The sequence below is a fragment of the Dipodomys spectabilis genome, unplaced genomic scaffold (genome assembly GCF_019054845.1).
Source record: "Dipodomys spectabilis isolate Male_0828 unplaced genomic scaffold, ASM1905484v1 ptg000004l, whole genome shotgun sequence".
In the NCBI taxonomy this organism is placed as follows: Eukaryota; Metazoa; Chordata; class Mammalia; order Rodentia; family Heteromyidae; genus Dipodomys; species Dipodomys spectabilis.
In genome coordinates this window covers 1,975,366-1,991,669 of record NW_024870681.1, presented here as the reverse complement: position 1 = coordinate 1,991,669, position 16,304 = coordinate 1,975,366, and the positions used below count along the sequence as shown (strand labels likewise).

The window sequence follows — 16,304 nt, the reverse complement described above, 5'->3', positions numbered from 1 at the left end:
AAATGCCATGTAAAAACCATAAAAAACAAAACAACAACAACAAAAAACCAGTCAGGTTTCAGTCAGTCTCATTACTGGTACTCTATGGTATTCACTCTATCAGTGACAACAATCCATCTAAACCGGAAAGATGGACCAATGACAACTGAAGTTCAACCAGTGAGTCTACAAAGATCCAGGAAAATTAGAAAAGGCTCGACTTATAATTATTTATTTATGACAAAGGTTAGGATAACCAGGGAACACTTAAAAGCTTTTTTTTTGTTTTTTGGGTGTGTGTGGGGGAAGTCAGTCATAGGGCTTGAACTCAGGGCCTGGGTACTGTCCCTGAGCTTTTTGCTGAAGGCTAGTACTCTACCACTGAGCCACAGCACCACTTTTGGTTTTCTGGTGGTTGATTGGAGATAAGAGTCTCATGTTGACTTTTCAGCCTGGGCTGGCTTTGAACTCCGAGTCTCTGATCTCAGCCTCCTGAGTAACTAAGGATTTCAGGCATGAGCCACTGGTGCCCAGCTAAAAGCTTTGATTGTTACGAAAAACCAAGATATAGGGTTCTTCATTTAATTGGGAAGAAGAATGCTTCTCCTAACAGGGTACCAGCCCAGGAGAATACACAGGACAATTAAAACAGCTTATTTGACCAGTCATTTCCTCCAGTAGTTTATTTTAGAAAAATCCCTTGTGGTTTATGGCTATGTCACTAAGCCTGGGAGGTAAAGTTTGCCTAGGAATCACTTCTGGAACATTTTACTAGATTCAGTTCATTGTGAGACAGACTGGTAAGCCAGAGAAAGGCCTTGTCTCATGTAACTTTAAATGGAGAAATACAGCAACACTGCAATAGTGACCTACAGGATTTGCAAAATTACAACTTTACTCTAGTTTATTCTCTATGTAAGTGATATTATCATCCTTATACTCATCTAAATAATTCACTTTTTTTTGTTCACTGTGGGGCTTGAACTCAGGGCCTGAGTGCTCTACCACTCTGAACCACATCTCTACTTCCCGTTTTCTGGTAGTTAATTTGAGACAAGAGTCTCATAGACTTTCCTGCCCAGGCTGGCTTTGAACTAAAAGGGAAGCAAGAGAAAACACAGCCTTACTCTCACTCCCATATGGTACAAGTAAATAGTCATAGAACAAGTTAATAAAAAATGTACAGAGGAATCAAAATTGCCTCAGATATTAATAGCTTGATTTCACAACACTGGTTAGTTTGGTTAACCAAGTACTTCATATGCTCTCTCTCTGCCAGTCCTGGGGCTGGAACTCTGGGTTGGGCACTGTCTCTGAGCTCCTTTTGCTCAAGGCTGACACTCTACCACCTGATCCACAGCACCACTTCCAGCTTGTTCTGTGATTAACTGGAGATTAAGAATCTCACAGACAGCTAGGCACTAGTAGCTCACGTCTGTAATCCTAGCTACTCAGGAGGCTGAGATCTGAGGATCACAGTTCAAAGCCAGCTTGGGCAAAAAAGTCTGTGAGACTCTTATTTTCAATTAACCACCAGAAAACAGGAAGTGGAGCTGTGGCTCAAAGTGGTAGAGAGCTAGCATTGAGCAAAAATGCTCTGGTACAGTGCCCAGGCCCCAAGTTCCAGCCAACTGACAAAAAAAAAGAAAAAAAAAAAGTCTCATTGACTTTTTTGCCTGGTCTGGCTTTGAACTGTGATCCTCAGATCTCAACCTCTTGAGTAGCTAGGATAACAGGTATAAGCCGCTGGAGGCCCAGTTTCTCTCTCTCTCTTTCTTGGGGGGTGGGGGAGAGGAAAGAGGAGGGATGTGACTGGAACTGGAGCTTGAATTTAGGGCCTGGGCACTATCCCTTAACTATTTTGTTTAAAGCTGGCACTCTAGCACTTGAGACACAGCTCACTTACAGCTTTTTGCTGCTTAACTGGACAGCTTGCTTCAAACAGTGCTTTTTTAATCTCAGCCTTCTGAGAAGCTAGGATTTTAGATGTGATCCACTGGAGTCCAGCAGGTACTTCATTTTCACTGGAAAGTACAGGTTAGAGGCAGGAATGTGTGATAAACCTTACTAAATGAAACTCATCTTGGTGAATTCTTATTTAAAAGTCTTCCTCAGCTGGTTGCTGGTGGCTCATACGTGTAAGTTTAGCTACTCATGAGGCTGAGACCTGAGGATCACAGTTCAAAGCCAGTCTAGGCAGGAAAGTCTTCCAGACTCTTATCTCTAACTGACCACCAGAAAACCAGAAGTAGTGTTGTGGTTCAAAGTGGTAAAGTAGTAGCTTTGAGCAGAAGTGTTCAGGGACAGTGTCCAGGCTCCGAGTTCAAGCTTCACAACCACCACCACAACAAAAAAAGTTCTTCCTATCTTTTCACTAAAACCTAAAATATTTTGTGATTTAGATAATAACTCAGATTGTCAATGGTACATTCAGTACTGGCCTCTTCAAAGGGAAAACTGAAGACATGAAACAAACCCTACCTCATTCACTACTATTTCTCAAATATCTGATTACCAGTTCCCATTCATGGTTTCAAAAAGACACAAAGAAAAAAAGTATTCAATGAAATATATTTTGGGCCGGAGTCTTACCAACAGCTAAAAAGTCCTTCCTTCTTGTTCCAGCTAAAGCAGAAATTGTTGTTTTTAATCTTACAAGACTTAGACTCATCTAATTAAAAGATTAAGAGGTTAAGTTTTAGTTTCAGACTCTTTCTTCTTTTTTTTTTTTGTGCCAGTAACTGGGGCTTGAACTCAGGACCCTGCAGTAATCATTTGGCTTTTTCTACTCAAGACTGTAGCTCTGTTGAGTGCTGGTGGCTCATACCTGTAATCCTAGGTACTCAGAAAGCTGAGATCTGAGGACTGAAGTTCAAAGTAGCCCAGGCAGTAAAGTCCATAGTTAATCTCCAATTAATCACCAGAAAATAGGAAGTGGTGCTGTGGCTTAGTGGTAGTGTTAGTCTTGAGCAAAAAGAGCTCAGGGACAGTGCCCAGGTCCTGAGTTCAAGCCCCAGTACTGGCACACACACACACACACACACACAAATAGGCTTAAAAGCCCAATCTCAGGCAAACTAGAGCATATACTCAGATTTCAAATAAACAATTTCAGGATTATTAAAGAAATGAGATTCAAAAATGGTAATACAGAGCTTATGAAATGCTCTCAACAAAGGAGTCACCATTTGGTTAACATGCACGTCATCCTATGGATAAAACATTAACTTAGACACCCAAGGCCGGTGGCTCTTGCCTATACCTAGATACTCAAGAGACTGAGATATGAGGTTCCTGAATCAAAGCCAGCCCAGGAAATAAAGTCCCTTAGACTCTTATCTCCAATACCACCAAAAAAGCCCTAAGTGTTGCTGTGGCTAAAGTGGTAGTGTCAGTCTTGAGCACAAAAGCTTAGGGATGCTGCCCAGGCCCTGAGTTCAAGCCACAGGACTAGCACATATGCATGCATGCATGCACAAACACACACAAAAGTAAACAAGTCTGTAACAGTCTAGTACATATATACCTATCAAGCACAATAAAAAATGCAAGCAATTGAAAATAACTGGCAACACAACATATCCAGGCAGAAACTCCTGTGCTCAAGAGCAGCACAGGAATCTTGACGAGAGATATTTTCTCCAGGAGTACACCTAAGAGGAAATAAATGCTAAAATCCACACACTCCTACTGCTTTTATGACTCACTTCATAGCAACAACTTGCAGGCCAACAGTGAAGTTTCCTCCAGGATAGTCATTTTTGTCCCTGCAACATTACAAGCCAAGATGGGGTACTCTCCTGGGTTTTGTCTTAGAAATGGTAAGGAAGAGTTTCCTACAAAACTTCTAACCACAGATTTAACTTGCCTGTATCAGTCATCTATCTAATAAGTGCTTCAAAACCTGCAATTAGCACAAATACAATAGACCCTATTCTACAGACTGAGAGGTGGAATGTGAGTGGAACTGTGGAGTACTCTTAAGGGAAATATCCTTTAAAAAACAACAACAAAAATAACAAAAACTGAGGGCCAAAAACGGCAACCATGGCAGCCCCTTTCCTTCTAGCTCTCTTTAGTACGCCCCTCACAAACGCCTGCCTCAGTTAACTGTTGATCAACAGAACCCAGCAGAAAAAGACGCGATCTGGGTTCCTGTGGCAGGCAGAGATGCTTTCTCCAAGCAGAAGATGCAGTTTAAACTTTGAGACTGCTCTGGGCTGAGGAGGATCAAGCAAAGGGTGTACAAGCAAAGTCTCCTCCCTTCCTCTTAGGTCTCTCCCCTCTTGCATTTACTGTGGGGGAAGGGAGGGAGAAGGAGGAGACGACTTTCCAGCTTTCAGCTCCTTAAAAATGCCTTTCCGGAGCCACCACACACAAACCTGTCCCAGCAGCAAAGAATTTTGCAGCCAAGGGCTCGCCAACACAGAGCAGAGAAGTGAAATCGGCGCCCAAGGGCAATTTTAATTGTCTAACCGGGCCTGATTTCCTAAGAGGCAGCAGTGCAAGGAGGGGAAAAGAGAGGAGGGAGGCAACTCTCCGAAAGGCAACAGGGGGTAAAGCAAAGGCGGAGAAAGGGACCAAAGCGGCCAGATTCCAGCCTGGCCCCCGAGGAGATTCTGAAGAAGGGACTCGGGGGTTGCCCCCACTGTTCTCCAGAGGACCTTTGCAATTCATATATGCAGCCAAAATGGCGCTGAGAATAAAAATATAAATTAAAGGCAGGTCGCCATATTGTAAACAGAGGGGAAAAGAAGAGGCGGACTCGAGAGACACCCTCCATGATTTCCTCCGGAGCCTCAAGCGCGGGCTCGCTGGAGTCTGGACCGAGAGAAGCTGGGCGGCGGAAGGCTCTGCGTACCCACCGGGAGGAGAGCCCGACCCGACTGGAGCTCTGAGGGCCGCGAGCGCGCGGCCGCCGAGCGGCACGGGGCTCGGAGCTCCTCCCCTTCCTCCCCCGCCACCGCGGGGCCCGCTCGGTCTCGGCTCCCCAGCGACTTCCAATCTCAGACTGGGCTTCGCCATACTCCTCCCAACCCCCACCGCGGGATCCGGAACCCCCGCTGCGCCTCCCCGCAAAACGGCCGGATCTGGGCAGACACCCGGGGGCGGGGAGGCGCTCGTCCCAGAGGCTGCAGAGCCAGCTAGCGGCTGCAAGCGCCCGTTATTTCGGCAGGCAGGGGCAGGCCAGGTGAAGGAATGTACCGAGGGGGCTCCGCCAGGGGCCTCCAAAGGGGTCCCCAGCCTTACCAGCACTGGAGATGGAAGGCGGCCGGGCAATGGTCGCAGCACAAGAGATCTCCACCTTCCTTGCAGCTATCGCAGCTGTCGTGGTTGGTGGCCCTGCCGCTTCTCCGAGGCTCCTTCTCAGGCTTTCGACTCCGCTTTTCTGCCTCGTCCGTCTTGGGGGGAGCCAGCAGAGCTTGGATTTGCTGTACACACACACAAACGGCGTGTGTGCATACTCGGAGCTCCCGGGCGGTCCGTCGCCTCCCAGGAACAGCTTCTCTGTCACCCACCCCTCTCCCCCCTTTTGTCCTTCTTCCTCCCATCCAGGCTGCTCCCAGAACCTCTGAGTCCCCGGAACCAGGGACAGCCCACCCTAACCGCGTTCCGGCAGCACAACAACGAGAAAAGCTTCTTCCAAATGGGGAGGATCAGGGTAGGGGGGGAGGGGGATGGGGAAACGGTGCGCGGTTCCCTTCTCGCCACTTCCTTGTATGGACAGTGGGGGACTCCAGAGCCCGGCACGGGAGAGGCCTGAAGCCCGGTACCCGGACGTGGTGGGGGAAGCACAAAGGGGCCAGCAAGAAGGGGGTGGGGAGGCCCGCCGGTGCATCGAGATGGAGTGGGCTAAAGCCTCAGGAGAGCAAATCGAGGGCGGCGGGTAGGTGAAACTGCTGCAAACGTCCTAGGAAGCTGGTCTCAGCCCCCCAAATTGCAGAGATGGTTGGGAGAGGCTGGGTGAGGAAGAACATTTCCCCCCTCCCCCCCTCCCCAGCTCTCTGGTGCTTCAAGCTTAGGGCCGGCTTTGTGGGGCGGAGGTTCCCTCCCAGCGCTGGGGGAAGGGGATGAGGGCCAGTCTTACCTCCATCAGCCCCCCCGACGTGTCCAAGTCGTACACGATCGTCTTGGTCTCCATTTTCTCCCACATTCATCCACCTCAGGAGCTGGGCGCTCGGTGCTCCGGCCCCCCCAGCCCCAGGGGGAGGGGGGAAACGGGGAAAAGGAGCGCTCCTGACTCCGGCTCCTCTTCTCTTTCACCAACGCGGGCCCCGACTTCCTCGTCCTGGCTCCCCCCCACCCCCCGGTCCCCAGTCCCTGGGACGGCAGCGTCCTCCCCACGGGCCGCGAGGGGGGAGAATCCCCTCAGCCTCGGCCCGGCAGCTGACTGCACAGTGGGTCCCGGTTCTGGGGGTCAGGCCTCGGTGGGGCCTAGTCCCACAGGTTAAAGCCGGCGCTGGCGACCGCAGGTCCGGTCGGGAAGGTTGGCGGGCGCTGCCATCCCGGGGTTGGGGGACTGGAGGGGGGGGGTGAGAGGTTAGGTGAGGTTGTGGTACGTGAGGTGACTAGGGGGGGGGTGATGGGGGGGTGGTCCCGGACTCCGCCTCTCGCCGCTGCCGCCGTCTGCGTCCCGGCTGCCGCGCACTTGGCGCAAACTTACCGCGAGCGCCCGCAAAGCCACCCGCGCAGGCGCCCCGGGATCGCCGCTCGTCGCGCGCAACCGCAGTGACAGCCGGCGGCCGGGCTCCCGCGCAGCCGCGGAGAGGTGGTACCCCCCAGCGCGCAGCCGCGCTGGCATTCGTCTGGAGCCCAGAAGCCCCGCCTTCCTGTCCTGCGCCAGCGCACTGAGCTAAAAGGGCGGGACTTGCAACCTCGCGCAGGCACCTGGGAAAGCGCGCAGGGGTCATGGCGCAGCCGCAGAAACCGGGGGGCTCTTCCCCTATTGGTGTTTGTGTGTAGACCGAGAGGCCTCTGTTCTCGCGCAGGCGTGTGGAAGGGGCTCCCCTCCAACTCTTAGACCACACCGTCGCCTTCCGCGCAGGCGTATTGCCACCTGCAGGACCTCTCAAGAAAGCAGCTCCTTTCGCCATTTTGGTAATGGGATATAGGCGGCCATGCCCTTGGGAGTCCTCCGGCTTGAGCAGGGAGGAGCCAGTGTGGTTGTGAATGGAGCTTAGTCGGCTGTCGGCGACACCTATATTCATAAGGATGTAGTAGATGACTCCCGCGTCAGGTGTGGCTGGACTGGGCCGCCATATTGGTAATGAAAAAAAAAAAGCCATTGCGACAAAAAAAAAAAAAAAAAACCCGACGCTTTTGGTGACGAGTTGGGTAGCTGCTGTTCCCTTTTCCGCCCCCTCGGGACATCTTAATTTTAGCCCAGGCATCCCTACATTGTGTGGTGATGACACCGAGTGGAGTATCGCCTTCTAGTTACTACCCTTTCTTGACCACTGTTCCTGAGACCAGCTCTTCCATGGGAAGTCAAACGCCGGAGAGTGCGTAGTCCTGACAACGCCCTGCTACCTATCCACAGAGGACTCCAACTCCCTGCTTGCAACGCGCAAAGGGGGTCACAGGGCGAGCGGGAGCGCGTTGCCTCCTGGGATAAGGATCGCGATAGGTTTGATGGGTGGTGGGAATCGTAGTTCCGTTTGCGTGCAAGACACTACACCATAGGGTGGACTGGGGGCGCGGTGGGGTGGGGAGGAAAAAGTGATTTGCCTGCCGGGAGGAAGGAATGCTTTTGAGACCTGCTATGCTGCATGCTGGGACTTGTAGTCTTGAGTTCATCTCGAATCCTGGGCGGGGATTCGTGCTTCTGCGCCCGGCGTCCTACACTCCTCTTGACACATCTGAAATGACCCGATACCAACCGCTGTTGGCTTGTGGATGAAATTGAGGAGGGAACTGTATGGCTGTACTTGCTAGACGTTTTGTTTGGCATTGTTGCTATGTTGCTGTGTCCTGCCTGCTTTTAATGTTGCTGCACACAGCATTCTCTGAGTCGTAAAAGTGGAAAGAACTTTGAGACGATTTCATTTCTTCATTTCCCGATGCCCAGAGAGGAGCAGTGACTTGCCTAATCATATAGCAAATTTATGACAGAACCGAGAATTAAATAGACTTCTTGACTCACAGGCCAGACCATGTTTACTGGTTCTGAGGAATTGTTGCTGCTCCATGGGAACTGTAAGAAGAATGAATTACATAGCTGTGGATGCCAGTGTATAAAATCTTAAGGGTTTTTTTTTTGTTTCTGTTTTTGTTTTTTACTTTTCACTTTTTTGATGGCCCACAGTTGGTTCTGGAAAGAATAAGATCATGGGAAGGTGGAGAATGTGAGTAAGCTGCCCTCTACCTTCTGTCAGCCTCAGCCAACAATATACTTTAGTGTTTTGGGGCCTGCGATGTGACTCTCTGAGAGAAGAGCGCTGGGCTAGGTTGCTTGTATGGAAGAGGTTAGATTTCATATCCCTCTTGGGGCTATACTTCATGTCATAGGCCCTCAGAAGTTGGAACCTTATCTGTCCTCTGTCATTGGTTTCTTTCCTACTGCTTTGAGCCCAGCTGTGCTGTTGAGTCAGCCTGAAGGCTTACAGGGTAAAAAGTAAGCCATTGGGCCAGGTGCCGGTGCCTCATGTCTGTAATCCTAGCAACTCAGGAAACAGATCTGAGGATTGTGATTCAAAGCCAGCCCCAAGCAGGAAAGTCCTCTTATCTCCAAATAACCACCAGAAAACTCAAAGTGGTGCTATGGCTCAAAGTGGTAGAGCACTAGCCTTGAGGGAAAAAGCTCAGGGACAGTCCCCAAGCCCTGAGTTCAATCCCACGACCAACAACAAAAATAAGCCATTGGCACATACCCAACAAGTGAGGTTTTGGTTTGGTCATCAGTTGCAGCTAACTGTGGACTCATGAAAAAAATAAGAATTGGTTGTATGAATGTCAGGGAAACTAATCATACACCTTTATCTTGGAGCTTGGAAGATGAGTTAGTGCCACCTTGGAGAGCTCCAATTCTGGCTATTCAAGGGGAATTGAGAACAGGTAGGTGGGATACAGATGCCTTTAGAAGCGACCTCTTGTGGCTAATATAGGCACTGCACATTGCAGTCTGCTTTTCTTCTCCATTATTCTAAGTGACTTGTGCTAGGTTGTGCACCATTTGTGGTCTAGACCTTTCCATCAGAAAACTGTAGAAGGTACTAGTCACCATTATTATTTATTTCATGGATTGTTGTCTTCTGGCTTCTGAATCTCATAATTCCTTTACTCTAATGAACACACTTCTAAGCATTTGCATTCTGGGGACCATAAGTAGAAGTAAATTTAAGCTGATCCTAGCTGGCCACCTCTTTAAAGAGCCCACAGGCCCAGCTTTTGCCTAATTTAGGAGCAAAACCCTTAAGTTGCATTGTATGACAATCTGTATGTTTTCTGAGGCTAAAACAAACTTGGACCTTTGTGTCTAGGTTGGATGAGCAATTGGGTTCTTAGGTTCCACTAGACATTTGGTTTCTCATTTTACTTGCTATTTTTGAAACTCACCTTTTGGGGACAGTGGTCCCTATTTTGCTATAGGTAACATTTTTTTTTTAATCTGGGGATGGGATGATTGATGGGTGGATTCAACATTCCTTTTGGTCTTGAGGCCCACATCCCATTTTTCTACCCACTCCTTTCCCTCCAAGAAAGCACCATGAACCTGGCCATTACTGTTTTTTTTTTTTTTTTTTCCAAAAACACCATTTTAATAAGGAAACAATGGAAATAAAAGATTGTTCTCTGGCTGGAGCCCAGACCCCATATAATACATTATATGTACAAAGTGGCCTTAAACCAGCTCCTAGGCTTATTCCTGGGGCTCTCCAACCCCCCCAATCCATGCCAAATTCCTGGGTCCTTGGACTTCTGCTCCTCTCCAGAATATGCCTACCTACCCCTCTTAAGCCATAACATAGAGGCAGGAGGAAAAGGCTGGCAAATGGCTTGGAGGAGGGACTAGTGGGAAAGGGAATGTTTGTAACAGACAGATAAGCATCAAAGAAGGTTTCCTTCTCCTAAGGGTATAGGGCTGCCAGGAAGCAGTGGTGTTCTCCTTTGGTGTAGAGTGTCAATAACTGGTGAAGCCCAACCCGAGCTTGGGGTAGAGTCTGTGAACCCTTTTAGATCCCTTCTAATTAATGCCTCCACTGGGATGGGGAAGGAGGCAAAGCTCTTCATTTCTAGGGCTTTAGAGAAGAGACTGGAAACCTCCCTGAGGTTTGGCCTTTCAGGCCACTGTTGAGAGCAGTTTTGACCACTGATGATGGTCCTGTGAGAAGTACCTTGGTGCAGTTTCCACCATTGTCAAGTCAGCCCTATTGGGCCTACATGCCAGAGCTGGATGGTGACCATGTGGAGAAAGTGCTCTTTGTCTGCCAGTGACTTCAAGGCAGGAGAAACAGAGCATGAGGGAGGTCATAATGCTGGCTGTCAGTGATGTGGTCTAGCTGTGTTCTCCTCAGAGTCAGGAGCTTCTTGACTTGAGCCCAAGGAAGTGTCTTAAGTGGGTGCCAAGAAAATAGGCCATGGTGGGCATTGCAGGCAGGGAGGTGCACAAGTTCTTGAGGGATTGGTGGCATCTTCCCAGGTGGTATGTACAGGAGGTGGAGGGACAGCAGGAAGCGGGGAGCCTTGCTGTGCAGGGCTGAGGATCCCCAGGCTGGGCTGCCCTCACCTAGATGGAGACTTCATATTCTCTCGTCTCCTGCAAAGGAAAGAGACTTCTGGGAGTTGGAAACTTGTATAATGTTTGTTAGACCATAATAACAACTTCCCAAGGAGAAGAAAGAGGGCTTCGCAGGACTCTGGGTTATCTACCCAAGGGAGTAGAGGATTGAGTCCTGGGGAGGAGTCTAGGCTGGCATAGGTACTTACTCCAGTTTCATAAGTGGGATTATCAAATGCTGACTCCACGGTGATGCGGTTGTAGGGACGAGGACGTGTTCGGGGCAGCTGCAGGGGACTTTTCCCTTGGAGCCTGTGGGGTAAAGAAGCTTGTGAGTTGGGAATGCAGGGCAGGAGTGAGTGATGTATGAGAAGAGAAGGCAGACTCACCTGGAGAAGTAGAGGTACACACCTCCCACCAACAACATCATTGCCACTAGTGGCAAGAAGATAGCAGCTGCAATGTGAGCAGCATCCAGGGTGCTGGAGGCAGCAGGTGCCTTGGCAACTGAAAGTAGAGGGTGAGACTGGAGCAGAGATCCCTGTTACTGGATCCCATTTCCCTCACCTCTGCCCAAGGCCAGTCAGATATCAGCTCCATCTAGATGGTTGGAGATATGGAAGAAGCTTTATGCCCTGCTAGGCCCAGAATACTCTTTCTCTACATCTTGTCTTTGGGAACCCATGGCTTAGGGTTGTAAGAACCAGATGCAGGGAGACCACTTCCCTGCCTCTCAGTTTTGGGGACTCACCATCCAGGCTACGGCCGCTGTAGAACCCATCCAGAGAGGCTGGAACAAGAGGGGAGGGGCCAAGGGCAGTGGGTGAGCCCAATGGGCCAAGCCACTAATGCAAGAAGCAGAGGTAATGGGATGATCATGGGGAGGATTTGTCCAAAGAGCCTACTTCAGCATGTCTTGATGATACCAGGTCAGAAGGATCTGGCAGAGACTGGGGAGACCAAGAGTAACATGAAGGGGGCATGGGCAGGTAGTTCTGGATCTCAGTGTTGGGAAGCCTTGCCAGGTAGGGCTTTAGAAGGGTAGCAGGACACTCACCAGCCCTACAGATGGGTGGGGGGTCACTCCAGTGTGAGGGGTGCCCAGGGATACACTTGATGCTGGCCTGGCCCTTAAGTACATAGCCAGGGGCACATGAGAAGTGGATAGTGGCCCCTGCTGGGTGGAGCCGCTTCTCGGGACTTCGGGCACCATTCTCAGGAGCACTGAGGCCATGGCATGGCTTGAGCTGTTCCACTGCAAAGTAGGCAGAGCATAGTAAGGCCACTGGACCCCTTGCCTTCAGAGGTAGCATCTTTTCTCTAACGCAGACTCTCCTACCCATCTGAAACTTACAGAGACATTTAGGGGCCCGGTCACTCCACTTGGGGCTGCCAGCCTGGCGGTCATGGCAAGTGAGAATGGCACTGCCCGTCAGCACAAAACCCTGGTCACAAATATACTGCACGGTGGCCCCCACAGGAAACTTGGGGCTGGATATGAGGCGTCGGCTGTGTTCCACATCCCCTGGATCACGGCAGGAAGTCACTATGGATGGAGGATGATAGAAGTAGTCAAAGGAAGACTCAACAAAGGCCACTCCACATTGGCTTTGTTCAAAGCTGGCTAAGATCTTCCTATTATATGGCTCCTACCACCACTTAAATGCTTCTATTTCCCCCCCCGCTCCCCTGGCTGTACAGGGGATCAAACCTAGGGTTTCATGAATGCCAGGTAAGTGTTTTGCCACCAAACACTTTTTTTTTTTTTTTTTTCCTTCGAGACAAGGTCTTGCTATGTAGCCCAGTCTGTCCTCAAACTTCTGATCCTCCTGCCTCAGCCTCCCTAATGCTGGCATTACAGGCATGTCTCACCATGCCTGGCTATCTCTATCATTTTTCTGATGTCTCTCCTTGTGTTCGTTGGAGTCAATAAACTCATTTGTCCTCTTCCTGTTCATCTCTGTCAACAAAGCACTGATTGGCTAACAGACAGGAAAGAAATACTTGTAATACATAACCCTAGGATAGGTATTGGTCTCCATTTCACAGATAAGGAAACTGAGGTTATAAAAGGTAAAAGAATGTCAAGGTTACCAGCTAACAGTGAGGACAGATATTAGATTCTTTCTCAGAACCCAAGAAAGGAACTTGGAGGTTGTGTTGGGCAGGGAACATGGGATCAGGTACATACACTCACCCCTCTGGCATGAGGGCAGGTCCTCACTCCAGCTTAGGTCCCACTGGCACATGAGAACACTGGATCCTACCACCTGGTAGCCAGGATAGCACTGGTAAGTGACCACTGTGCCATGTACCAGTTCAGGCTGTGATGGGCTCTTCCATCCATTGGGGATCTCAGGCAGCTCTGGACATGTGTCATTGCGGGGCACCTCTGGGGGCACAGAGGCAGCACAATGTAATCCTTCAGCCAACACCAAACTGACTGCTATCCCCCTTCCCTGAGGGCACTCTAGTTCCTGTCGATTTGTCCTGGGCCTAGACTGGCCTGGGCAGGCCCAGTGATTCATCCCTCCCTGCAGAACGGCCCTTGTCCTTGCCTGTCCCTGACATGGCTTGGTTTCCAAGATTCCAGGGTTATCATCTTGGCTTTGGTCTTACTTACAAAAGCACCTTGGCCAGTTCCTAAGACCTGAGAAATGGGGTCAAGTAGTGATGGAAATTATCACTTCTATTCCAAATTAACAGAAAAGTAGAAACCAATACCTTTCCTTAGTTCCCTGTTTTTGTTAGGTAGTTCTTTCTGTGCCTCTCTGGACCCCTTCTGCTGCAACAGAAGGATCCCTTTCTCTGGTGATACCTGGTATTTTTCTAGCTTTCCTTTGTCAGAAAGAGTACTCATACTTCTTGTTACTGTGGCCTTTTTGACCTGACTTAGGGTCTGCCTTCTGAGTGAGGCAGGGACACGCTTACCAAAGAAGTGGATGACAAATCCCTGCTGGTAGCCCAGCACTGAGGTCCCAGGATCCGACTGGAACTGAATGGTGACATCAGCCATGGAGGTAAAGAGCTTGAAGTGGCTACGGGGCCCTGAGTATTGGCCCAGCACCCTGGCTGTCAAGTCATCCCCGTCATAGAAGGTCAGTACATCACCAGGGCCTATGCGGAGCCTGTGGGGCAGGATGGTCAGGGAAGGGTAGCCCTGGGGATCCCAGGCTGACCTGGACAAGAGATGTCCCCCAACCTCAGGAGTTGGTTTGCCTGACCCAGACACTCACACTCGAACATCCAGCATGATACGCTTATCCTCTTCCACATGTACACCCCATATGCAGTCCTGCCCACGGCCGTAGGGCTCTGGCCAGTTGGGGGAGAGCACCACACCGGCTGAATCTGTGATTTCTCCACTGCATACAGCTGGAAGGCATGGAAGACCTCAGAAGTATGTCCCCTCAATGTTCCCCCCAGTACCATATCCTAGGCCTGCCACCTACCTGCAGGAGGGCCTGCTCATTGATGGGATTCCCCATTTCCTCCAGGGATGGGGGAAATGAATCACACATGTCACAGGGTAACATTGTGGCCCCAGATTTTATGGCTGGCTCCCCAGTAGCCACCCTTCTCATTGCCCCTTGCAGACTTACCCACTCATGCCTACTGACCTCTGCAGGCTGGTTCTGTTTCATTCCACTGGGGGTCGTGGGGGTCAACACACTCGATGATGATGGAACCCTGCTCCAGAGTGTAGCCAGGGTCACAGCTAAACTCCACAGTGGTACCCACAGGGTAGGAGGGTGCGCTGCTGCTGAAGTTGCCGTATTTGACAAAGGGCTCATAACAGTGGCCCTGCTGGAAGGCTGTAAACCACAGGGGCCAGCCCAGCTCAGCCTTGACTGGGGTAGGCTCAGAGGGCAAGCATCCTCCTGCTTCCCTCCCCATGGCCTTTCTTCCTCAGTGTAAATATGTGTCCTGGGCTGGAGTAGAAGACAGGGGACAGGACATCCAACCCTGTTATGCTCAGGAAGCTGTCTTGATCACCATTGTATTGCATTGCCTAGTTTTAGGTTTAATACACAGGAAGCACTCAATTTTTGTCACGTATTAATGCTTGGGTAAAGTATCTCTTGTAGCAGTGCTCCTCCAAGTGTTAGGATCTATTTTGCTTTATAAAACCTGGAGAATTTGCTGGGTGCTGGTGGCTCACACCTGTAATCTTAACTACTCAAGAGGCTGAGATCTGAAGATCCTAGTTCAAAGCCAGCCCAGACGGAAAGGTTCACCCCAAACTTCTGCCTAAGCTACAGCACTAGCTTTCAGCAAAAAAGATAAGGGACTGGGCTCAGGCCCTGAGTTTAAGTCCCAGTACCAACACAAAAGCAAAAAACCTAGAAAACTCATTCTCTTAGGCCAAAGGGCCTGAATCCAGATCAGGGGCTATTGTAAAGACAGGGTAGGAGTCCTGCACCAGACAGAGGGGAAGGAAGGAGTGACAGAATGGAGGCAGAGATGGAGAGGGCATGGGAGAAAGAACCTAGGGCTCAGCAGGCTTACCCTCATAACGCAAGGCCATCCCTGCAGCTGCCCCACTGCTATCAGTACTGAGTTCCACAAAGAAGTGTCTTCCAGAGCTGAGAAGGCCCTCGATGGGCAGGTATTCCACCTCATAGGAATCGTACACAGGTGGGGCCTCCACGTTATCCCCATTGCGAATGATGAGTCTGGGCCGGGAGAGTAGCAGTTATGTGGCTGATCGCTGACTCAGATGGGTATGGTTCCAGGCTTAGGGAACATCCCTTCTTCAGGGTATTACCCTTCCATCCTACCATGACAGCCCCTCACCTGTCATCATCCTCTGCCAGGGAGACCTTCTCAAAATGCAGGTGCAGCCGCTGACTCTCTGGAGCCTCAAGCAGCCAGTGGCAGGTGAGGTTATTGCTGTAGTTTCCCGGAAAGCCCGGAGAGACAATACGGCCGGTGGTGGCATTTCGGATCACTCCTCCACAGGCAGCTGTGAGACAATGATGGACTTAGACTGGACCTGACTGTATCCTATGCAGTCTTACAAGCCTTCTTTCTCATCCCAGTCATCTCATGGCCTGAAGTCCAGTCTTTTAGCCTTATGACCCTTGCAGCTCCAGACAGCCTGGACATCAGAGTCCTACCTCCTAACTGTCCACATCGCTGAGATTATTCATGTGCATGCAACTTTCTTATCTATAAATAGCTACTAGCTGGCTGTGTAACCCTGGATAAGCCACCTTCCCTCTCTGCTGACTCCTTTAGGAGGGCTTCTTTGACATGGCCTCCCCATCCCCCCCCCTGCCACCCCCCGCCAGGGAGAACTGTATTGTTATACCTCTTACTCTGGGCTCTGACCTTGAATTACATATGCTACCTGTGCCTCATTTTTTCCTTCTTTCTTGCTTTTCTTTCCCCTTGCTCCTTCCTTCCATCCCCTCCTTCTCTTCCTTCCTTCTTTCCCATCTTTTTCCTTTTTCACTCTCCCTCCCTCCTTCCTTTCCTCCTCCCTTTTTTTTTCTTCCTGAAACAAGGTCTGGCTATTTAGCCCAGGATATGCTAGAACTTATAGTATTGCCTCAGCTTTTAAAGTATTGGTATCAAAGGCATTGTACCACTATGCCTGGCCTCA

General features: G+C 50.1%; 2 protein-coding genes across 4 annotated transcripts in view; both read right to left on the bottom strand.

Moving 5' to 3' along the window:
* The window catches only part of Phf12 (PHD finger protein 12), a 49,329-nt gene extending 42,637 nt beyond the window's left edge, over nucleotides 1-6,692 (bottom strand). For both annotated transcript variants that reach the window (XR_006149435.1, XM_042692617.1), the window contains exons 1-2: nucleotides 6,068-6,692; nucleotides 5,230-5,411 (exon numbers count right to left, since the gene is read on the bottom strand). Coding sequence is in view for 1 of the 2 variants with exons in the window: in XM_042692617.1 (XP_042548551.1) it covers nucleotides 5,230-5,411; nucleotides 6,068-6,133 (248 nt within the window). In the remaining variant the exon portion in view is untranslated. The remainder of the gene's footprint in view (nucleotides 1-5,229; nucleotides 5,412-6,067) is intronic.
* A 3,043-nt stretch (nucleotides 6,693-9,735) lies between these two features.
* The window catches only part of Sez6 (seizure related 6 homolog), a 48,498-nt gene continuing 41,929 nt past the window's right edge, over nucleotides 9,736-16,304 (bottom strand). Inside the window, exons 6-17 of one of the 2 annotated variants that reach the window (XM_042692634.1) lie at nucleotides 15,494-15,662; nucleotides 15,206-15,372; nucleotides 14,317-14,511; nucleotides 13,933-14,071; nucleotides 13,628-13,824; nucleotides 12,894-13,088; nucleotides 12,051-12,242; nucleotides 11,754-11,951; nucleotides 11,448-11,486; nucleotides 11,086-11,203; nucleotides 10,906-11,008; nucleotides 9,736-10,751 (exon numbers count right to left, since the gene is read on the bottom strand). In XM_042692634.1, the coding sequence (XP_042548568.1) occupies nucleotides 10,719-10,751; nucleotides 10,906-11,008; nucleotides 11,086-11,203; nucleotides 11,448-11,486; nucleotides 11,754-11,951; nucleotides 12,051-12,242; nucleotides 12,894-13,088; nucleotides 13,628-13,824; nucleotides 13,933-14,071; nucleotides 14,317-14,511; nucleotides 15,206-15,372; nucleotides 15,494-15,662 (1,745 nt within the window). In that variant the 3' untranslated portion in view covers nucleotides 9,736-10,718. The remainder of the gene's footprint in view (nucleotides 10,752-10,905; nucleotides 11,009-11,085; nucleotides 11,204-11,447; nucleotides 11,487-11,753; nucleotides 11,952-12,050; nucleotides 12,243-12,893; nucleotides 13,089-13,627; nucleotides 13,825-13,932; nucleotides 14,072-14,316; nucleotides 14,512-15,205; nucleotides 15,373-15,493; nucleotides 15,663-16,304) is intronic. The other variant, XM_042692641.1, reaches the window with a different exon arrangement.